General features: G+C 44.3%; 2 protein-coding genes across 6 annotated transcripts in view; both read right to left on the reverse strand.

Moving 5' to 3' along the window:
• Positions 1-9593, reverse strand: part of fbln1 (fibulin 1) — a 31148-nt gene extending 21555 nt beyond the window's left edge. Inside the window, exons 1-3 of one of the 3 annotated variants that reach the window (XM_047596985.1) lie at positions 9342-9587; positions 5776-5884; positions 3767-3896 (exon numbers count right to left, since the gene is read on the reverse strand). In XM_047596985.1, the coding sequence (XP_047452941.1) occupies positions 3767-3896; positions 5776-5884; positions 9342-9396 (294 nt within the window). In that variant the 5' untranslated portion in view covers positions 9397-9587. Of the gene's footprint in view, positions 1-3766; positions 3897-4955; positions 5108-5775; positions 5885-9341 lie in introns of those variants that run through there. The other 2 variants (XM_047596987.1, XM_047596988.1) reach the window with 2 other exon arrangements.
• A 3433-nt stretch (positions 9594-13026) lies between these two features.
• LOC125015546 (transcription intermediary factor 1-alpha-like) lies at positions 13027-23440 on the reverse strand. Of its 3 annotated transcripts, XM_047597531.1 has the most exons (18): positions 22869-23440; positions 22581-22699; positions 21306-21453; positions 21016-21148; positions 20499-20615; positions 20215-20329; positions 19929-20075; positions 19624-19738; positions 18592-18968; positions 17455-17592; positions 17263-17368; positions 17100-17157; positions 16809-16941; positions 15414-15760; positions 15060-15189; positions 14638-14712; positions 14121-14276; positions 13027-14022 (listed from the first exon to the last, which is right to left on the reverse strand). In XM_047597531.1, the coding sequence occupies exons 1-18, from the start codon at positions 23143-23145 to the stop codon at positions 13804-13806; spliced, it is 2910 nt and encodes a 969-aa protein (XP_047453487.1). In that variant the 5' UTR covers positions 23146-23440; the 3' UTR covers positions 13027-13803. The 3 variants fall into 3 exon arrangements, with proteins under 3 accessions (XP_047453487.1, XP_047453486.1, XP_047453485.1); XM_047597530.1 differs by having other exon boundaries at positions 15060-15186; positions 17100-17368; XM_047597529.1 differs by having other exon boundaries at positions 17100-17368.
• Between the last annotated feature and the right edge of the window lie 897 nt (positions 23441-24337).

Below are 24337 nucleotides of genomic sequence, written 5' to 3' on the forward strand. Positions count from 1 at the left end.
TATTTTTATCCTTATGAATGTGCACAGTTTTGGCTCAGTCCATAAATCATCAGCCTGTTGCCCTTTATCCTGAGTAAACATATTATCTGAGTGAACCCAGAGGTACAGAGCACTGTCATTCATCAAAAATGCATTTCTTTGTTCCTCCAAGCTACACATATCTTGCAGTCTCACTAAGATTGCTTCCTGACTATTACCAGCTTTAACACATATTTGTGCACATGTAGAAAACTTTGACAGCCGACTGGCATCCTGCACTACCTGTCTGAGTCTGAAGTTCTGAAGGATACCGGTGCTATGGCAAAAATCCTGCACAGTGACGGTGCTGTAGTAGCCCATCCCATCAGGCCTCAATGACTTCAGACTGGTTGCACTGACATCACACGTCATGAAGGTCCTGGAGAGACCCGTCCTGGCTCAAACCCCTTGTGGCCCCTGTCTTGGACCCTCTTCACTTTGTGTATCAGCCTCATGTTGGTGTGCATGATGCTGTCATCTACCTGCATTTAGCCCTTTCTGATGAGTGAGAAGTTACTCAGGATGGGTGTCAGCTCCTCCACTGTCTCCTGGATTGCTGATTACCTGTCTGACAGGCCCCAGGTAACAGGCTGGGGGGCTCTCAGTCAGATACCGTTGTCAGTAATGTGGGGGCACCACAGGGGACTATCCTATCTCCATTTGTTTTCACTCTTTACACCTCTGATTTACGATACAGCTCTGGGTCCTGCCAGAAGTTCTCTGATGACTCTGCAGTGGTAGGGTGTATCAGTGAAGGACAGGGGGTGGAGTATAGGACATGTGGAGTGGTCCCAGGCAAACACCTATTCTTGAACATGGACAAGACCAAGGAGCTGGTCATTGACTTCAGGAGGAAGAGGACACAAGTGGAGCCCATCACCATTCCAGGGCCTGTAGGTGGAAGTAGTAGACTGCTACAAATACCTGGGAGTCTACATGAACAACAGGCTGGACTGGAGGGAAAACAGTGATGCTGTGTACAAGAAGGACCTTAGTAGACTCTACTTTCTGAGGAAGCTCAGGTCTTTCAATGTGTGCAGTGAGTTACAAGAGTCTTTCCACAAGGTTTAGGAGTGTGTTTCTGTAAATGTCTGACCATTCTTCCAGAGGCACATTTGTGAGGTCAGACACTGATGTTGGATGAGAAGGCCTGAATCACAGTCTTCATCTAATTAATCCCAAAGGAGTTCTATCAGGTTGAGGTCAGGAATCTGTACAGACTAGTCATGTTCTTCCACACCATACTCACTCATCCATGTCTTTACGAACCTTGCTTTGTGCACTGGTGCACAGTTGTGTTGAACAGGAAGGGGTTCATCTCTAAACTGTTCCGACAAATTTGGGAGCATGGAATTGTCCAAAATCTCTTGGTATGCTGAAGCATTCAGTGTTCCTTTCACTGGAACTAAGGGGCCAAGCCCAACCCCAGAAAAATAACCCCACATCATAATCCCCCCTTCACCAAACTTCATACTTGGCACAATGCAGTCAGACAAGTACCGTTCTCCTGGCAACTGCCAAACCTAGATTGGCCCATCAGATTACCAGATGGAGAAGCGTGATTAATCACTCCAGAGAACGTCTCTAGAGAATGTCTCCACTGCACTAGAGTCTGGTGGTGGCGTTCTTTACACCACCATAAAGTTCTCTACACTCTGTCCTCGAGGTTATCTGAAGGCCACATGACGTTTGGAGGTCTGTAGCGATTGACTCTTCAGACAGTTGGTGACCTCTGCTCACTCTGAGCCTTAGCTCTGTCATTTTACATGTCCTGAGTTGCTTTCATTCCTTATTGAGTGATCCATTCTTTCACAAATGTTTGTAGAAGCAGTCTACATGCTTAGGTGCTTAATTTTATATACCTATGGCCATGGAGATGATTGGAAGACCTGAATTCAGTTATTTGGATGGGTGAGCCAATACCTTTGGAATGTAATGTATCTATATCTATGAAACTGGACAACTAAAATGAACCAATATAGGGTAATGATCCTGAAGTTGTCATTGTGTAGCATGTGGATGCAGCAATGGATCAAAATCTGGTTACAAGCAGTCATTTGGAACATTTGTTAAGATGTTAAGAACATTTGACAAAAAAGGACAATTAAAGAAATAAATATTCTGTCAATGTAAGACAAATACTGGGCCCTTAAGTGTCCCTTTCATGTTAGCTGTACTACAAGCTACGAGCAACTACCAACTCATTCAGCACAGCTTTTTAGTCAGATTGACTGGGAGTGGTTTGTGAGTCTGTGGGGGTTAGAGATGCTTGGTGATGTGTTGCATTGTGACCTTGAATACGGTTATTACAGATATTATTAAGATATGAATGTGCTTAAAAGTCAGTGTATAGAACTGATTGGTGTATCTGAAGCACAACAAACAATAATTATATTTGTAATTTGAAATGATGAGGCCATAGAGAATCATGTAGTTCCACTTAGCTCTGCTTGCAAGTTCTTTCCCCCCAAGTCTCTGGTTTTTCACACTGCGGCTTAACTATTTTGGTTCAGTCTCTTGAAAAACAATGTCCACCCACCACTGCACTACTGACTGGCAAAGTTGGTGACAAGCTGCTGAACTTAGCATTTAGCACATTTCTTACAGCAGTTATATTAGGGCTGTTTGTGCTACTGATGTCTGAACTGCCTGTCATATGTCACAAAACTTCAGGAGGTCCCTGTACGACATCAAATAACGACATGTCAGTTGCTGAGGAAAGGCCTCCCTTCAAGTGCCTCCCTTCAAATGTGAACAACTAAACTATTTTAAAGATGTGAGAACCAGGTTCCTTCTGCTTTTGTCTTTGTGCAAAGCAAAGCTAATAAACCCCTGGAACATTCATCCACCTGGAACAGTAGCCACTTGGCTGAGTGTTGCAATGTCTTCAAGATAACTCTTGAGAAGTCCAGTTATTAATAATGTCAATATGTAATGTACATGAATAGTCACACACAAATAGAGAGGTGGACACTATGCAATCTTATTTCATAAAAAGATATGTACTGTATTTAGTAGTTATTTTTGAGCCAAACACCATGTATATGTTAGAATTTACTGAAATAAGGTCCCATGAATTGATTTAATTGTTATGAGTATTCGTTCTCATTTTTGCCTATTTCGATACAGTTGTTTTTGACGGATTTTCTCTCTTTGTGCGTGGGGGTTGATTCTCATCCTTGGGGTACCTTTGATATTGAAAAGTGAAACTGTGCACTGTGTTATCCAGTTAAAATGACAGAAACCATCTCCTCTCCATCCGTACAAAGTAAGTCGCTGGCATTGTTCACCGTATCTGGGCACCACCTGCGTACAGGTGTTCAAGTAAAGACAAGCCACCTCACTGGCAATTAACGCTACCCATCTATTAAACATTTATTTCCACGATGTGTTGATGCGTGGCGTATTGTGGAAAATAAAAGGGGCACGGAGGGTTTGGTTGTGAAAATGTGGAAAGGCTTAAAAGTGCTTGGCTGTGAGCCTGTGGAAGATTTTGAAGTCAGGGCTGAATTTATAAGCTATCTGACAGGAGCAATCTTCATTCCTCCCTGGAGTGGCATGCCGCATCCTGCTCATGGCACACACACAAAAGCCCACAGATATAGACACACAGCATCACTCTCATCAATCATTCACCTCCAAACCGGCTGTCCAGCAGAGTGACGTACAGAGTGGTTCATTCTCAGTCACTCAATAAGGTATTCATGCCCAAACAGAGGTATATGTATGCGCACATGCAGGTACAAACCTTTGCAGTCTTGGTATCGCAGGTGTTGGTGTATAAGGTATCGCAGGCTCCTTGGCCTTTGGCCATGTTGATACCAGAGGTGCACATGTTATCCTCCAGGACTGCTATGCAGCACTGCTCCTGCATTATCCTGTTAGCAAGAAAGAACACAGGTGGTGAATTTATCTTCAGGTCTATCGATAATCTCCTCGCAGCAAAGAAAGTCTGCTTTAAAGTGCAGGCCATTAAAATCAGCCCCGGGCCAGGCTGAGAGGGATCTCATGTCAGACTAAGAAATGTGTGGGTGAACGGGCTGAGTAAGTCCTAAGTGGTTTCAGCAGAGGGCACGGGAGGTTTTTTGTGTTTTCAGATGCTGACGTCCCTGGCCTTAAACTGGGTTGAGCATCGCTCCCTGGGGCCGTGGGTCTGTTGCTTTGGACCCCAGCTACAGCAACAGTTTTGCTCCCAAGGTCAACATTCGTCCACCTCCACATCTCCTCTCCTTATTCACCGTGGGATTGTGGCTTTATGCCGGGATGACTTTTAGAATAATATAATGAAAACAAACCACTCCTTTAGAGAAACACTGCTATATTTTGTGGAGAACACTTGGACCACTATCTGGTGACTAACGGTTGCCAGTACGTGCAGCTTTCTTACAGTCAGTGACATCAGTGGGGTATTTCACATTTCTACAGAAATCAGTGAGGGCATGTAGCAGATGGGGTTTCACACATGGTTTTGATACAGGAAGTACTGCAGGTGACTTTCATCGCTGAGCTCTGGACTATGGTGGCTGCTACGATTCTAAAGCCAGTGTTTATTTTTATCCATTCTGCAGACTACATACCGGCTCCCTATGTAGATGTGAAGGGCTCGTTCTGATGAAAATACTGCCTTTTTTTTCCATGAGATCCTGAAAACATAATCACTTTTTTTGCCAAATGAACACAGCCCTTCATATGAGAGATTTGTCGAAACTTAATGTTTAATTTCAGATCAGACTTCCTTGTACTGTCCAGCACTCACTGTGTAATATTGGAGTCCAATCAGTTAAGTGAGGGTGACTGTTTGTGTCTGGTCTGGATCTCTGTCTCCCTGTAGTTTTACAACACTGAAAGCATTAAAAGCCAACTCCAACCCCCCGTCCCCCCTCCCCACCACCACCTCTCCTCTCTCATTTCCAACAAAACTCTTTATCAACTCTTACCAGAAATCCCTTTCCACGTACACCACTGCAGATCTCGAATTCACGTCAAAGCGCACACCTCCTCTGTAGATCCTTTTAAGGGCACAGACGTCTCGTGCTCCTGTTTTTCTTTTCTCTCCTCTCTCCCCTCTTTTTCTGCTCTGCGATTTTTTTTTTCTTCGGTGTCTGAAGAAATCGTTCAGATTTCCTGTTATTGCCTCGCTCCATCCTCCCTCTATGTCGCATTTCACCTCTGAGGTATTTCCTGGGTTTCGAAACAGCCCCTCTTCTACCCCCCCCACCACTACCACCACCACCACCAGCCTCTCCACTGTTTTCCAACCCCCTCAAATACACCCTGCTCCCCCACAAATCCCTGCCCTTTTCCTCTTTTCCCCCTCACACTATAATTTAGACAAATTTGGGATCACTTAGGGTGGCTATGGCAAATGTGTTTGCCATGAGCGTTCACGGCAGCAGATCTCTTTTGGGCCCCGGACCTGTGGCGGCACACCTTCTAGGGTTACCAGCAGACCTGTTATTATCCCATCACTATTAGTGTTTCCTGCGCTCACGTGAAGTGAATAATGTGTCTAGAGATTTATGTGAGTAAGGTAAAGCAATTTTATATTAAGGGCCTGCAGACTTTTCCCAAACACAGGGTGCGGGCCAAGTCCCTGAGGGGCAATACAGCATGAGCTACTGTGGTGCAGATAGAAAATGTAAGATAGTATGAAGGCGTATTTAACAGCGTGTGAATATGCTTCAGGTGAGCACTTCATCCAGCCCTCTTAAACCGAACAGAATCACTGAGAGCAAAGAAGCGCTCCCACCTGCTTACCTGCATGTGGTTGACCCAGAAATGAGAGGGAGCGACGCGCAGTCTTCGTTATCAGCGGCACGTTTCTGCCCGTCTTTACAGCAATCCCCCATGGAGATCTGCTCTCCGTCTGCGAACACCGAAAACATCACATACGCCTGCATGGGTTTGCTGACACGCCAGTTCTGCCGCTCGTCACATTAAGCGTTATTAGTTTTCTTCTGGCAAAAATGCAACGTGCTGATGGACACACTGTTTTTTCTGCTAAGTAATGAGGATCAGCGTTGTGTATTTATCACAAACAAAGGAGCATCTTGCCATTGTTGTCAAAGGATCAAATAATCTCTAAAAGATGGAAAGATAAAGTTCAGAGCGCTGTCAGATAATTTAAACAGACCTCTGGGATTTTATGTGTTTGCCAAAGACAATGAATGATCTATGTGTTGTTGCAGACACGAGAGGGGCTTTTTGACTGGCGCGCAACCAACTAGTGATCTGGATGTTTGTTCACGAGGACCAGAAAGTGTGGAATGCCTCGACTCTGTAAACAATCAGCCGTCGCAATCACATCAAGTACATTCATTTGCCTGTGGTTTGTGTGATCTGCCAAACGTGAAATAGCTTTGGCAGGACGACTCCTTAGTCTTTTTTTTTTCTTTATTGTTTTTTTGGCAAACTCGGATCGGTGCGCCAAACTGTTATTAAAAAGTCGTCCCCCGAGAGAAAAAAAAAAAAAAAAGGAGAGAAAACAAACTCACCGAGATATAAATTTTGCTGACCCACTGCAGCAGAATGCAAGTTGTTGCCGGTTAAAATGCTTGAATGCAGTGAGTTATAGGGAACAATGATTGTGAAATACACAGAACAAATCTGTCTGTTTGATGCACGGCATCTGCCGTGAGACAACTAGCGGGAGAGAGCATATTCAGAAAATAACTTTAGATTATGCAGGGAGGACAAGTGTCTGGAATAGCAGTCCTCAGTTTCATAGATTTGCTGCTTTCCCCCAGGGGTGCTGCAGGAATTTTATTGCGAGCATTAAATCAAAATGCTCGGGCTGAAGCAAGAGCAGGAATAGTCATTATTATAAGCTGTGTCTGTGTTGATAAGCTTTGTATCAACACAGACCCGGTTCAGACCATGCATTATCAGACATTCATGCGTGGTTTATGCTTCTGCGTCAATTTGACGCGGTCAGCCCAGACCCTAGGCAGACTCTACACAGACCCTACGCAGACCCTACGCAGACCCTACAGAGACCCTACGCAGACCCTACGCAGACTCTACACAGATGACGTAGACCTCCACGAAAATGCCTCGCGGCGTACCGGACCAATCACAACTATTTGCAGCAATCAGCAATCAATTTTCAAACTGATTGTTTTGGATCAATAAGGACGGAACACATCGATGGGAAGTTAACCGAGAACGTTCCAAGACACAAACATTTGTCTCGTCTGTGGCGAAATTTCGGCGAAAGTTTCACCCGCTGTTGTTGAAAGTGAAGCAGGAAGCAGAAGCGAAAATTAACCCGACTGGTAAAACATGGCGGGAACGTTATTGAAATGTTAGTTTGTGCTGTTTGAAGACCAGAGTCGACGTTGCAGAACACCAAAACACTGATCACTGCCACGGTGTGAAGGATGATAAACCTGGCAAATTGGCTTGAATATGGACAGAGGATTTATTAGTAGACAGCCACATTAGCTGACTCACTTCTGGAAGTCTGGCACACCCCAGTGTCTTCTAGCCAATAAAGCTTGTAGCAGCTGGATGAAATGAGATGGCATTTTAAAAGCTCTTCACATGGGCCTACCAAGTAGGCACTCCCAAACTTTCTCGCACTCTCTCTATCCCTCTGCCTTTGAATGTTAGAGTAACGGCACAGTGTTACAATGGAAGAACCACTTTATACGCACACTGCCGACTATCAGTGCATAGATATTAAAGTGTTAATGACCAAAATTCAAATACATTTATAGAGCAATTTGCACAACTCTTTATGTGTTACCCGGGTTTTTAAATGTTTTGAACACTTCCAGTAAATGACATCTTCTTGCCAATTTATACTGAAAGTGGAAAAGGCATATGAGCCATATATTACCTTTCCAGATTCCACAAAATCCTTAATACTTTCTCTCCAGTAGCACAACCAATACATTTCAAATGACAGCATGATCTCTTCTGGAGATTTCTCCCGGCTGCAACTCTCTGCTGATAACTGCCTCAAACCCACCAGGCATCGCAGAGCCATTCCAACGTGGCCACCGTCTGCTGCCTTGCAAACCCTAAATTGAAGGAGCAGAAGTGCCTTAAAACTGTGTGGCTCCTTGTGCTTTATCAAGAGAAGCAAGCCAGGCGTGCTCTGGTTTAGATACAGTCTGCCATGGTTCTCTGTCTCTGTGATGCATTGTCTGTCTGTCTGGAGGTGGCTGATTTCCATTTTGGATGACGTTGCTGGTAGCGAGGTCCGTTCCGTCTTGGCAGAGCAGCGCACGGCTTGCCTGCGTCTAGACGCCTCGTGTAAACAAGGCTTAATGAGCCCGCTGGTGGAGCTCCGCCCAGACAGAGTAGATGGCCTGGGCCAGACATCAACAGAAACAACAGAAGTGAGCATCTATTTCAGAGGCTGCGCTCCAGGATTTTATTTGAAAGTTTCTGTCAGTCTCAATGATATGAAATGGCTGTTACAGAACAGCTACAGGTTATAAACCGATTCTATATTAACTGTTGGTACTGGTTTCTACTTTAATTTTACTGTCAGCCTAACCAGTGACACAACCCCCCGCAACGCAGAAGGCGATTTAGAGAAAAGTTCCCCCGCAGACTGTGAAAATTGGCCCCTGTGTGACCGGCAGCATTTGGACATGGCTCATCCTACACCTCTATGACCCCGCTGTGGGCGTTCAGGTATAAATCACGGCCCGTCTGTCCTGGTGAGACGCGGGTCGTTCTGACACAGCATCACGGCATACCAAGACACTTGGCCTTTGACTCGCGGGGTAGAAAGTACAGAAAGAGCGGGCAGTGAGAACTCCCACTGGACCTCAACTTATGCAGCAGCTGCACCTTAACACACGTTTTTAGATGAAAGTGAATCTAGGAAATGTTCTGGTTGTACCTGAATATGCACTATAAATGACCCTCCACATTACACATTTTATCATTGTACAATGTACAGTATGACACTGTAAGATGAAGACTTACAAAAAAAACTACACATAGATCAAACCACTGTGCCTGTAATGTCATGTTTTTACGTTTCTATGAAGGAATGATGGGATTTTTTTTGGGTGGGGTGATGCTTCTTCATTTGTGAGCAACAACACTTTGAAGCAGCCAGCTTTGTAAACTCAGCTTTTATCACATGCCCCAACTAGTCCTAGTGCATCACTTCCCCTCCACTAACTCCCTGTCTACTATCTGGTTGATTCTTACTGTAAATTCCTGAATAAGTGCATACAATCATCATACATGATACTCAGCCGGGCAATCACATCATAACACATCATATCAGTAAGCATTCTTTGGCTTGGCACGTCTTACTCAGAAATCGATCCACACCTTCTCATACAAAGGTAACTTACCTTGTCCATGGAGAACTCCGAGCAGAGAGCAGAGCAGCACTACAAACAGACCCATTGAATGAGGAGAGGAGAGCAGAGGAGAGGAGAGGCTACAAAACTGGCGAGAAAAAGGGTGTCAGGAGCGAGCTGGATGGTCGTTGCGCAGGACGTGAGGACACACGGCAGCGCTCCTTTAAAAAAGAAAGACTGAGTCCGCGGAAAAGAAGTGGATGTGATGGAGAGTCGCAGTTGCAGCGTGACTGGAGGAATGAGCGTCTAATTATGGCACGGTGAGGGGCGGGCTGGGGCCACAGACACACACACACAGACTTATTGCTAATCAAAAACGCTTCTTTTTTTTTACACCCTTCCTATAAACTACAGATTAAACTGTGAAATAATTGACTAAATGTTTCAATTAAAATACAATTTGCATAACTAATCAATTCGGCGCTCATTAATGAATTAACGGCGCAGATGAATATATTTTAGCAGGAATGTTTATACAAAAGACTTAAATTAGGTCACGTGACTGATGCATTTTTTTGTGTGTTGGAAAGCAGAAGACTCGAAATAGGCTGCTGCTTTCTTGGGAGATGTGGGCTGTCGTATACACTCCATAGCCATGGTCTTTCAGCTGGCAACAAGTTATTTAACCCCAACTGACGCAATGATTAACTTCTCATTTCTTCAACAACCGTGTCTGAAAACACATGCCGTGGTCGAGGTAAAGATGTTGGTCTGTTTGAGAAGGGTCAAACATCTAAGGAGACTGACGCAGAAACTACTAAAATTGGGTTGAGAACTTTTCAACGCATTATTAAAACCTGGAAGGATAGTGGGGATCCACTGTCAGAAAAAAATCCTGATTGATCGTGATCTGCGATCAATTAAACGTTTGGCAAAATCAAATCAAGAAAAACAACAGTAGAGCTCAGGGCTATGTTTCATAGTGAAAGTAAAAGCGTTTCCAGACATAGAATGTGAAAGTAACTCAAGGGATTGGGACTAAACAGCTGTGTAGCCTTAAGAAAACCACTAATCAGTGAGGCTAACCGGGAAAAAGGGCTTAAGTTCGCTAGGGAGCATAAAGATTAAATGTGGTCTGATGAGTCAAGATTTACCCTGTTCCAGAGTGATGGGGCAACAGGGTAAGAAGAGAGGCAGATGAAGTGATGCACCCATCATGCCTAGTATCTACTGTGCACAAGCAGTTGGGGCAGTTCTATGATCTGGGGTTGCTGCAGTTGTTTAGGTCTAGATTCAACAACATTATGCCCAAAGAACGAGGTCAGCTGACTGCCGGAATAAAGTGAATGACCAGATTATTCCATCAATGTTTTTGTTCTTCCCCGATGGCATATTCCAAGATGACAATGTCAACATTCACCAGAGTCATTCATGTTCACACATTTCACCACCACAGACTCCGGACCTTTACCCCACTGAGAATCTTTGGGATGTCCTGGAGAAGGCTTTGTGCAGTGGTCAGACTCATCAATACAAGATCTTGATGAAAATGTAATGCAACAATGGATGGAAATCTATCATGTGACACTGCAGAAGCCTACTGAAAAATGACAGTGAATGCTGCTGTAATCAAAGCTAACCTGACCTTTTTCTTTTTTAGTTGTGGTGACTTGTTTCTGACCAGGCAGTGTATATTTTTGTTGTTGCCTACATTAGAACTTGCAAATGTCTTCAGGCTACTGTCCCGTGAAGTATGCATGCACACATGGAAATTGTCTTCCCATCAGTGTCTTTTTCTGTCGGTGACTAATGATCGTAGCGATTGCTCAACATCTGGAGCTGGTTTGGGGGTATTTTAAAAATGTGTTGTGGCTTTGTCCAGACTGTAAGCCTCGAAACCTTTTGGGTATCTCCAGTCAAAGGAAATAGGAAAAAATCTATATATTTTCACTGCCACTGTCTGCATACTGGAGCAGTTATTCAACGCTACATTTAATTGACATCAGTGCAGGATCTGGCTTCGTGCCGCTTCATCCTCCCCGTATCTGCACAGTGGTATCACAGGTCTCTGTAGGAGTACTACGAAAGCCCTTTTCCTCCTTTAAAGTTGATGAATTTAAGCTTTTGTAACTGTGCCACAGATGTGGGCTCACCGTCAGCCAAAATGATCATGAACTGTGAGAAGGGACTGGGTATAAACAACCCACAGACACACACACACACAGAAGTCTACCAGAGTTGGCAAGATGTGGAGCAATAATTGCTAGACTGCATTATAAACATTTTGTACCAACTAAGGCCCTCTGCAAATTCAATCAGTCTACTGACTCTGGGCATGGTGACAGGGAGAGGTTAAATGATCTCCTAATCAGAGCCATATGTCTGCACCACCGGTCTAGCCAGTCAAGAAACATCACCAAGGACTTGATATTGGGACACCACAGACATACACGAAAGCCCACAAGCATATGACAGTTATAAATGGCTAACTGCACTGTTAAAAACTGTAGTGCGTTTCCAGTTGCGTCTCTTCTATGCGCTTCAGTATGCGTTTTCTGTTGGTAATTGTACTCGAAGACCACATCTTTAATAGGCCACACTAATGTTTTGGATGTTTCGGCCTATTAAAACGCATTATACATACCCGCAAATGTTATTTGTACTTTCCAGACAGTCACTTTTCTCTGTTCATTTCAGTAACGCTTCAGAGCCAGCTCGTGAGGGTGGGGGATTTAAGTTTTAAAGTGTTGTTTTATCTTTCTTATTGAGAAAACACAGCTGCTAATTTCAGTATTTATGCCCAGCATCCAGCTCCCCTAATAAAAAGAGAATCGTAGCCTATGAGCCATTGTTATAAGAATGAGCTTGCAGTGACCTTACTTGATTAGGTAATCCATCACAGTAAACATAATGTCTGCTGTTATTTTTCTCTTCCAGCTGCAAAGCGCAAAAGATTTTTGAATCAATCTGCACTTACCTTGCCGTGCAACAGCACAAAAAAGCAAGGGGGAGGATGTTTGCTGCGATGGATTACCTAACAGGTTTCTGCAAGTTCATGATAATACCTTAGCAAAATAAATAAAACCAGCGCATGAAATTGACACCAGTAGTATTGCATTAGTCAACTATCAGGAAAGGATGTGGCAACCCCCTGTGTTCCAGTTATCACAACAACAAAGAATAACTTTGTACTGCTGGTCTGCCCTTAATCTTATCTCATGCGTACTGTAGAAGAGATAATGCACCATACAAGGAATGAAGTATGTCCAAAGTAGGAGCCAGAGCAGTGCCAGGCTCCAAGCTTGACCGGGTAGAACACAGTGAACATCCAAAGGCAACTTCCCGTGCCTTCCAACAGCCTGCAGCTCTCGCTCCTGCTCTCCACCTCCAATCTGCCATCTGATCATAGGTGGAGGAAATTGGAGTGGCCGAGGTCGCATTCAAACAGTGTTAATCTTGTTGTGGGGAGGGTGGAGCGCAGCTCCTTTGAAGCTCAAACAAAGCACGTCTTGCCACATCTGTGTCAATCAGCAGAGCGCCACTAACAGGGCCGGTCAGCCCGAGGGCTTTCCTGCAGGGATCAGAGGACTCGGTCTCACCGTTTCTCAATGCAGCCGTAGAAGCATGTCGAAGAAGGCAGTGGCTTTGTTTTTAAGTTATAATGAGAGTGCTAACAATTTACTCAATTAACATTCAGCACATGGTGACGGCTATGAATAACAATAATGACACGCAGTCCGTGCTCAGACTCAGATTTATTTCACTGTAGCTGCATGTCGATTTGCATGACAGGCGGTTTACAATGTGTTTATAAAATGTGTTGCTGAATTAAAGTGATCCCGACATCCTGATATCAAGTAATGTAACACATGCACTAATTCTTCACGATGAGGTGAAAAAATAAATATTAAAAATAATGATAGATATATAACTTAAATAACTTCAAAGTAGGCTTAGTTAAATAAACTAAATCTAACAATATCAAACTGTTGTCAACTATTTAGATTTTTTTTTCCTTCTAACTCACAAACATCAATGCCCATGGTTATCATTCTTCATCTGATTACAACTACATTTACACAAACAGGAAAAACACACCAGAACTGACCAGTGACTACACAGCCATTAAGTTTGATAACTACTCTCAACTGAATAGAAGTGTGTGTCTACTGTTAGCAGATTTTCACAATAGATGATAAACTTAATCTTTCCAATATGTTCTGTGTGTACGCGCTGCATGAGTCAATGTTTTAATATTCAGGCTTCAGTCAGAGATGGAAAATTTGCTAAAACCAACAGCTTCTGTGGCGTTTAGTCCAGAAAATAGAAATAACTGTGTCATAGATCTTAGCTTGCAATACAACTTAATCATTTCACATACTGTATAAAGCATTTTGACCTGAAGGTTTGTATTAAAGTGTTAGACACACCACATATTATCTGGTGCTGGCAGTGCTGTAAAATATCTAAACGCTTAGGAAGATTTGTGCTTCCATGCAACGCCCTCCTCTCCTCAGGGACAGCTCGGTGTATCCTGGAAGCCTGAGCATGTGCGCTGGCGCTTTGCAAGCTGGGACGTATTGTCAAGAGATGAGAGATGAGAGTCGGGAGGAGTAGTATTCGTCATCTCCAGTTTGATGTCTGGAAAGGTCTGGTCCTGGTAGATGAGCATCAACTGCTCCTCAAAGAGCTCTTTGAGTTTCCTACATTTCATGACGGTTTCAGTGTCGTCCTGTCACAAAAGGAAAGATCGGAAAAGAGCAAAGTAGTTCATTTACCAAATGTCAAGGATGGGATAATGCTCGAGTTTGACAATTGCGTCTCTGGTACCTCACTGAGGGCTGCAGAGTTTCCAAAGATGAGCCTGATGTCCGACACAAACTCTGCAGAGCTTTGGTAGCACAGACACGGCTTAGCCTCCAGACGCTTTTTCACAGTGGAAAGATTCATTGGTCCCTTTATAGTCAGCCTGTTATTAGCACATACCTACAGTATTTAGAAAGGGAGAGATAATAAGACAATAAAACTTCATGGGCCGATGTTGAAATAAAAAAAAAAAATCTTATTAAGCATCACATGTCAACATTGAGGTTGTGAAGTTTTTCTCTGTGTTGTTACTCTAACCTGTAATTTCAGCCTAATATCAAACACAGCGGTCGCATGCTATGTGTATGTGCTGCATCGAACAGTTTATAGTGTATAATTATCTGCATTTATGATGCTAAAGAATCCTGGGAGCTCTGTGTTGGTGAAGCAGTTCACTTTATATTTAGTTTGCATGAGTAAAACTGCAGTGACTCCATGTGACGCTAATCCTGTGAACTCTTCAGTTGTGTTCAAGACTCACCGAGGGGGGCACATGCTCCTGAAAGTCTGAACTCAGCTCGCTGCAAAACAAGTGCAGCAACAGCCTCTCACACTTCTGCATAGAGGAAAAACACACCTGACTTACTAATAACCAAGAAACCAAACACAGTTACGGCCTATATTATGTAGTCAAGAACTGCATTTTAATAATATTAACAGGTAATCAGGTATTTTAATCTCACTGTATTGGCATTGAAGGCTTCTGTGATGTCTTGTAAAATTGTTGTTCATTGAAAGAATAAAATTACATCTTGCACTCATGGGTGTAGTACACTGAACTCATCTGAAAATGTCCTTTACCAGCAGCACTACCGGCTTCAGTCATATGAGAATAACGGCTGATCAGATGAATGAAGCAGACCAATCAGAGCATTGAGTTCAATAAATTTAAAAGGTACATACTCGTTTGTCCACAGGGGAAAATCCACCTTCAATCTCTGCCTCCTTCTTTATTGTTCTGGCTTCAGGTTGGCAGTCGTACTCCATCTCAGGCACTAAAACGTCACGGCAGAAAGAGCAATACCATTCCCTGCTGAAAAGAGACAACACATATTAACACATGCTGAAGCTCACGCCACCAAAATGTGAAAACAGCTTGTCATGAAAAAAAAGGTTCATTGTTAAGAGCTGGGGGTTGTTGTTTTTTTCATTCCACACGGGACCACATTGATTCTAGTATAAACATGAAAAAGAAACAACATGAGCTCTGGCACTTTCATCTGAGACCAGCAATAAATACATTTTGACAGCTCTTGCCTGGGAGATTTAAGGAGAGCTGGAACATGGCACGTAAGATGAAAAACTTTGGAACACTTATGGCAGCGCAGCAGCTCTCCACCAGTCTGACACACAGCACACAAGTCTTCATTAGAGTCCTCATGCCGAGCTTGATTTCGCTCTACCTGCTGTTCTTCTCCCACGAAACAGATGAGATTTTTAGTCTTACTCCAGTCCCAGGGCCCGCTGGGAGGCTGTGAAGGGCTGTGAGGTTTGTGGTCTGTACTTTCAAGAGGAGTCGGGGCCTTGTTCCCTTCACGTTGGGAGCTTCTCCGGGGTTCGTCATTAGTGCTGTCAGGGAGGCTGGCTCGGAGATAGGCATGTGCCTGAAATTCAAAGCAGAAAGGAGAAAGCTCTGAAAATACTGTATGTAATAACTGAGCCGAAGGTCCGGCTGGTTGATGGATTTGGTCACGTTTGGAGAAATGTCATGTTTCACAAATAATCTACCAATAATTGTTCTACCACTGACACAAAGTTCCGCAGTCATCGTATCTGTGCCACATATATCACCACTAATATTTCCTCTCTGAAACAACGGAGAACTTTTAAACTAACCCATGTGTCAATCTAAACTGTCGACAGATTCAGCAACAGTGTGGCTTATTTTATTTTTTCAGGCTCAGATGACTTCCCGACGAGATGACACGTTGGACCGGCTAGAAATGAAAAAGCCGACAGCGGGCAAAAGTGATCCTCCAGCCAAAAAGAGTTTGCAAGGTTGTTCAAGGGTGTGGCGTGTCTTTTCTTTGTTTGTCAGGTGTGATGCAAGAGGAACTGACAACTGCTCTGTCGATCATCTGCTGTGACAAGTCCTAGTGGCGTCCAGCAAGTGGCCAATGCTGAGAAGTGCCACGACCCCTCGAGTCCCAACGCGGCCCCGTCGACACGCACCATAAGTCCTCGATTACGCTCCCAATCTGATGCACGCACAGACAGATGTGGACGCCGCTGATGTTTAGTTGTTCGGATTATAAAACGTTTTAGTCTGCTTGAGTAAAACACGAACAACTGATGCACAGCAAATTGAGAGTAAACACATGCCTGCACGTCGCCTCCTGTGCACCCGCTAATGAAAATAATGAAATTTCTGTCATGCAAAGCCTGCGTGCTGGAATGCTGCGTACTTGCAAAGTATAACATCCACTTAAGCTGTTGGTGTGTTTACAATGTGTCTGAGTGCTTCTTCTTGCTTCAGCTACCCTCACTGTAACAATAATGTCCGTTTCAGGTCTCACCATTTACTCCAGCCTGTAAACTGTGAAGCCTGCCAAAGCAAAAGGAGTAAGACCCAAGTCGTAAATGACAATCCTCCTCCAGAGTTACAGGCTGTGTATCCAGTGGAATGGATCTAATGATGTATTGTGTCCTTACATAACCACTGTCGTCATCTGGCTCATCTTTGATGACAATGACCGGCCCCGGAGACGACCTTTGTCTCTTCTTGACGGCGGAGACACCTGCGCCACCGACCAGGTGTGTTTCCGATGGTTTCCAAGAAACAGTCCTTGGGAGGCAAACAAGACCCAATTAAAACACGATTCACAATTCATAGCTGTAGGGGCCAGTGCCTCGGTGCATTGCCCCCATGGCCCTAATTAGAGAAAGAGAGGGGCTCTGCGCTTGTGTGTCTGCATACGAGTGTGTGCACAGCTGTCTTCCTACCCTGTTTTTTCCTCCTGGGACACAGCAGCAAACCCTGGAGAATTCTGCTGCCCTTGCACTTGGGAGAAATTAAAATCTGTTGGCGTATTACTTGACAAACACAACTCACATATATTCTGAATGTCACTGCAAAATAGTAAACTGTAACATGGAAGAGACGTACCATTTCTGTTGGGAAACGAAGGCGGCAGGTCCTGAGGATAGACTGGTTTCACCATAAATACTGCAACGGATGAGTCGCTCGTCCTGTTTGCATAAGTAGTATCCATCTAAAAGCATCATCACATGTCACTTACTGATTAACGCTTTCCACTTACAATAGTGTACAGGTACAGTTATAAAGGAAGTCACTGACTGGCTTTTGTGACTTAGGCGAACCGACGCCTCCGTCCATGGGCAGTGGTGTTACAGTGGTGTAGAGAGGGTAAGAGGAGCAAACGTCCACAGGCTTGGTTTGGTAGCCAGAGCTGCATCCCACCGCCCTCAGATGGTGCTACAGTGAAACACGGAGAACAGCCATTTCACCTTCCTGTCACAATCTGTAGGCGCCGTGGTGATGGAGGTGGAGATGAAAAGATTTCATTACCCTGTAGCTAGCTGTGTGGGTTGATGCCCCGTGGCAGCAACCAGAAAAGAGAGAACCGAGTCATAAGGTAACGCGCCCTGATAGTTTTAGCAGATGTAAATGATCCTTCTCTTCCTGCAAAACGTATAATACCATACATTTTTATGAAACACTGGGACGCATGCGACTAATTTAAGGAAGGTTAGATACGTACGCAGAAGCTTAACTACACAAGCGAGTGCCTTTTTCCACTGAATGTACAAGCCCTACAGGCCCTCTTCAGTTTAAGTATATTCCAAAACAGTCAAGTTGCAGATATTTCAATGTCAGCTTTTCTTTTTTTTCCATCGATGTTATGAGGTAATCTTTCAAATTAATCTGCACTAAAAGCTGCTGTGATATAACGACTAAATTGCAGAAATCCATGTTGATTACTGCCCTTAATTCACTTTAAGCTGATTTACTACAGTGCCATATATTACCTACCCAGAAAACAGTCTGAAAGCCCACTCCAGCAGAATTCCTGATGCAGCTATGACAGCTTGCATGGCTCAACTTATGCACACCACCATTGTCCTGCGAATGATCTTATACTTCAGAGCGGAAACCAAAACACCCGTGAACTAGACTAAACAACTTGGATGTACAAGATATTATCGAGCCTTATATAATGGAATTCTGGGGGTCACATGTTGGCTGCTGCTGCTGCGCCGCAGATTTAGCTGATTTACTTTATGATTTTGAGTCATAAGCTCATCCAAGACTGAAATCCATCCTGACAAGAAAAGACATAAATTGCCCAGGATGTGAAGGCTGTCAGCTCTATTTAGGACAATGCCATCTGCTGTCCGTGCTTGTTAAGGGAGCCTGTCAGTCAAACGCACACGAGCGCGCTCGCACACACGCACCACAGACACGCACAGTAACCTGAGGAGAAAATCCGAGGCTCGGTAAGCTGCTGGTTGGGCTGACATGGTTGGGCGGAGGCGCCATGAACCTGCGGCCTGTTTGGGGAGGCATGCTGTTGGAGGGGGAGCCTCCGTGCAGGGACCCCGGGAGCGTTCGCGGCAGCCGGACGCTCTGGTACCACGTCCAGGGTGGAGGGGGCGGCTGCGGCTGCCAGTGGGCCTGCGGGTTCAGCTTGTCCACCTGCATCTGGAGCTGAGCCAGAGTGCTGTGAGGAGCCCCCATGGCAAAGCCGTGGGGGGAGCCCGGGGGGCCTTGCCCAGTGAGAGGGAGCTGATGAGGGATACCCTGAAACCCACCCAGCTGGTGGCCTGGTACACTCTCCACCACTAAAGAGCCTGAGGGGACACAAACACAGAGACACCATGAGCCTAACAAGGAGTGATGAAAAATACAGAAAGTAACGCGGTACGAGGGTGCTGGGGGTAAAAAAACATCCCAAGTGCGGCTACAGTTAGTGACAATTAACAATTAAAATCAATCCGTTCTAGCAAACTGTTCAGTCAATTGAATGTGGCATTAATTTGCTTGTTTTGATATTTTAAAGTAGTGGATATTCATTTGCAATGACGTCAACTGAAAAGAAAATCCCCTCGTCTGGAACCAGACAATGTTTGGAATATTTAAAAAAAAAAAAAATAATAATTCTGCCAAGATTTCTTTAGATTGATCTCATACTTCAGCAAAACTGTCAGACCGAAATGAACTGAAGACGCTGTGAGTGCCAATATTTTAGCCCCTGTTAAGCTCTGGGCCCTCTCAATCCTTCTGAGCTTTCCCGTCCAACTGATTACGTTCCAAATAACTCCTCCTGCTCATCCGACTTCCACTGTGCTTGTTTAAGTCCATCATGAGTCTAAATTGGTGCATATCTGGCCACAAACTCGTGACAAGGAAAAGTACTGTGGATGAGGTTTCAAGGTTTTCTACTAAACAGAATAATGAAGACACCGTTGTCACGGTTCTAGATCAGATGATTTGTTTACGTCTCACCCAGATCAACATTTGAGGCCCAGTAAGACGCTCGACACTGGAAGCGCACAGTGCTCTGTGGTATGAATGAGGCGCTGCATTTCGCCCGCAGGAGGTTCCCAATCTGAAACAGAATCTGCAACAGAAGGAACGTTATTAATAATTTTCAGAGTAGGACACTTGTGTGTTACGAAAGGCATATGTTCCCACTCTGCCGCTCATGTCAAAGCTAGACCGGCTTCCTGACAGGCTTTCAGAGGGAAGCGGAGTTTCAGACTGGGAAAATAAGATCCCACTGAGTGGATAAATGATCAGCTGGGCCTCACCAAACGTTTACAGTACAAGAGGGCTGTGCTCCCATTCCTGGCCGTGGCCCATTTTGTGAAGTTGATGACATGATCCAGGTGTCTCGATAGATAACCGATGTCCTCTTGTTGTTTTCGCAGCACGCTCTCGTGATCCTTTGTTACAGCCTAGAAAACAAGGATAACAGTGCAGTTTAACACAGTCTACTGAGCACGCGAGCGAGTAATACTGTCAAGGATACAACACAATGGGAAGTTACAGGACTGCAGCAGGTGGTAAATCTGACAACTAAATGTTTTATCATACCTCAAGTTGGTTAACTAGCATCTTTCCCTTCTTGTTGATCTCAAGAATTAAACTGCAGATGGATTTCTTTATTTCGTTATGAATAGATGAACGATTCTGGTCAACCAGAAGAAGTCTGCAAAGCATATGCACAATGAACACACACAATCACTTTCAATATGACACAGGAAGGTTCTTCTGTGTGTTCCTTATGGTTTCTAATAGTGGTTCTTATTCATGAGACCATCGTGAGGCTGTATGGTAGATTTAAATTCCCCATACCTGTGGCTAAATGAAATACATACCCACTGTTGATGGAGTTTGACACCTCTTCAATCAGTTTCTTTTTCTCCTGCAGCTGAAGGGTCACACTCTCCATGTGCTGTTTGTGGTTTTTGTAAGCATCTTCAAGGAACTGGTAACTAATTCAAAGACATTACTGGGTTAATACACACGCGGTAAAAAAGAAGAAAAGTCCAAAAAAGAAAAGTAAGAAAAAAGATTTATTAATACTATATTTTTGTACAATTATTCTCTGAATGCACTTTTTGTTCTCATTCCCTCCCTGACTGAATAACTAGCAGTAACAAAAAACAGCAGCTAGCAGGCATGCTGCTCTTTAATCAAACGCACCTCACATTCATTCTGGACCAAATCCTGACAATCAGTATTACTGTTACCATGAGGTCTGCCTCTATTGTTACCACAGTATGTGAATGCCAGCATGGCGTTAATGAATCAAAGTATTTCAAACAGACTGAAGTTCATAGAGAAGGCGTAGGAACCCTTTTTGTCACATTAAGGTATAAAGCCTGACAGTACTTGTGGTCTTTGTGCTTGACAAGCTGGCAGTCGCGACAGGTCAGTAGGTCACAGGTCTCACAGAAGAGTTTCAGTGGCTCTTGTTTGTGGATGTCACAGAACATCGGCCTCTGAGTCGACACGCCGTTTACATCTGGAAGGCAACAAAGAGCTGATTTGGACCTTCATACAGTGGTAGACAAGCGAGAAAATAAGACATACACATTTATTTGTGTGTTTGTGATGCAACAGAACATTATTTTTCAAGTTTTCAAAAAAAAAAAAGTAAGCTAAAACACATGCTAGAATACCTTGGGACACTTCCGTCTTCTGTCTGATGGTGTGGTCTTTGGTGAATTTGACTCTTTGGTGGGCCTCCACACAGGTGGCGCACAGGTACTCAACGCAGTCAACACAAAACCCAGCGGCTTCAGTGTTGTCGTCACAGGTCATACAGAGCTACAGGTGGATGAGACACAAGGTGAAACTACTGAACAGGTGTTTCCTTAGAAATTAACTTCTTGTCACAAAAAACAAAGACTATTTACTGCAATATTCCTCTAATTCCTCACATGGGCATATGGATGTCAGCCCTCCCAAATACAATAAGACCCCAAAAAAGAGTTGCATTCAATAGTTACAGATATCCATTTCTCATACTCCCTCTCCGAGCAGATAGAGGTGGTGTGGGGATGTCGTTCAGCTTTGTCTGCCAATGAAACCAATATTGTTTTGCAAGGCTGCATTTATCCATTTATCTCAGGATGTTTTGCTTCTGCATGTCCAGGTAAAACTGACCTACAACCTGTGTTCTACTGAGGGAGGAAGAGATGCCCTACAAAATAACACGAAAGGGTACAGAATACATACAAATATATTATGGAAGTAAATATGATAAGTATGAAATGAAGGGTAATGATAGAATTTCCACAACATGCCACATCAATGGTAACCTTCGGTTAAGCCCAAGTGTCCTGTTAATGCTCCATAGTGTTACCTCTGTTGAAGCAGACTAAACTACATACAGATAGGGCACAAAATTATGACCCCCTTCCTAATACTGTGTTGGTCTCCCTTGTGCCTCCAGATCAGTTGTAACACATCAGAAAATGAACAGGGGCGTCCTGTGGTGTCTGGCAACAGGATGTTGTTAGTGGGGGCCTTTGGGACCTATTAGGTTGAAGGGAGGGGCCCTTAGTGGATCATCCCACAGTTACTTGATAAGTTTGTTATGTAGTGAATTTAAAGGCCAGGTAAACACCTTGTGCTGTTCTTTGTGTTTTTCATGAGTTGTACCCTGTGTCAGGCTGCATCCTGCTGGGGATGACTGCTGCCTTCAAGGAGGGAGTGTCATTGCTATGGGGTGGGGGTGCCCGCTCTAGTCTAGGTTGGCGGTACAAGTAACATCCGAACAAAAGACAGGTCCAAATGTTTCCCAGCAGAACATCGTATTGCCACAAGATGTTCAACGTTATTTCTCGCTTCTCCAGTCAGTGGTTTTAATGTTGTGGCTGATCGGTGCAGTAGACATTATCCCGAACTAGAAACAAGGCTGCCCCCGTATGGTAACGCAGTTTGTCACAAACCTGTACTGTCCTCTCCACTGTGCTGCTGGGAGCCTCCACTGAGTCTTTCACAAAGACGTTATCCATCACATCCACCTCCATACATTCCTGCCTGCACACGGGACAGCGGATCACGTTCACTGGAATCGAACAGAGACATTTAAGCTATGAACGTAGAGGAATCTCGTGGGGGAAATGACTGACACAGTAGACAACACGGTGTATTGATCCACACACACACACACACGCGGGTCACGTAGCTACCCTTTCATTGATCCTTCGCCACTGTTTGTAAACAAAATGACTCACGTGGTTTGGTCGCGGCGTCTGCCTGGGAGTTCGGGGGATCTGCCATGGCCAAATTCCTCGAGGGCGAAGGCAGACATTTCTTGCAGTAAGAGTGCAGACACGGCAGAAGTTTGGGCTCCCGGCTGTGAAAGTTTAGATGGCAAATGGGGCAGGTGTCCAAGTAATTGGGGTCGGTTGCGCCGGACTTCTCCTCGTGCACCGGCATGCTCTCCGCTTCGTTCTCGACGACGATGACAGCAGCGTCCCCGGACTCTCGTTCTCCTGTGCACGCATCCATTTATCCTTCAAATCCTGAGGTATCCCCACGCATGTAAGCAGACGTCGCTACGAAGTCATTTCCACTGCGCTCCCTGCATCTTCTCACACCTGCCTCGTCTTCTTCCCTGTCAGCCACTCCAGAAACAAAGCGTTGTTCATACCTCAGGCTAAGAATGCTTCGCGGTCGTCTATCTGTACCGAGCCTAACCTAAACCCGTGGCACGTAAGATTAAACACGCGTCCTCCGCGTGAAGGCATCGCACACTCGCGCGCCGCAGATGCTGCTCAAATTTGCTCAAAATTGCACTCACTGCACGCGCTCGTTGCGGCATTCACGAGAGGGGTGGGGTCAAATAGTTGCGCGTTCTGATTGGAGAAGCCATCCACTGGCCAAGAGCTCCAATTTTTGTTGTTGTTGTTTGTTTTCTTTCTTTCTTTCTTTCTTTTTTTTTTTTTTTTGAAATACAGTTACAGCATCATGTACTTCACTCACACCCCTCAACTCCTCATTCACTCACTGACCAAATACTGTTACATCATCACCACTGCAATACAGGACTGTAGTCTACTGCACACGCACGATTTAACCCCTAATTATTTTGTGCATTTTATCTTATTTTTTTTATTAAATCTTTATTTTTTTATCTGTAGTAAATCCTTTGTGTTCTTCCCCTTTTTTTCTTGAATAACCAATGTGTAAAAATAATCACTTTACAACAAATATTTAAAAAATTAGACATTCTTCTTCACGTAGCATTTTAAGTAACGAGTACAATTAGAAACGATACGATATAATAAACCTCCTCCTATGTCCGTTTCTGTAGCTAGTTAGTTGCGTTACCACTGTAACGTACAGTTTTTTTTGTTTTCAACCTGAAAAAATAACAAAACATTGCACCTCGTTGTCTCTCCCAGTCTCCTGCCCTCTCTGTGCTGTGTGTTATCTAGTACAGCGGTTTTCAAGGTGTGAGGCGCGCCTCCCCTGGGGGGCGCCAGAGGACTTTAGGGGAGGCGCGGAGTGAGAAAAATAAACCTGTAAAAAAAGTGTAAACGTCTGGTTAGCTAACTACAGTGCATGCTAGATCCAAGATGGATCGATTTATAGTGGGTACTATACTTGGGGTACCAAGAAAGAGAAAGTGAGGGAGGACACAAAATGTGGGGTGATCAGAAAAGGAAGTTTGACCCTGATTATTTAAAGTTTGGCTTTT

The sequence above is a fragment of the Mugil cephalus genome, chromosome 10 (genome assembly GCF_022458985.1).
Source record: "Mugil cephalus isolate CIBA_MC_2020 chromosome 10, CIBA_Mcephalus_1.1, whole genome shotgun sequence".
Lineage (NCBI taxonomy): Eukaryota > Metazoa > Chordata > Actinopteri > Mugiliformes > Mugilidae > Mugil > Mugil cephalus.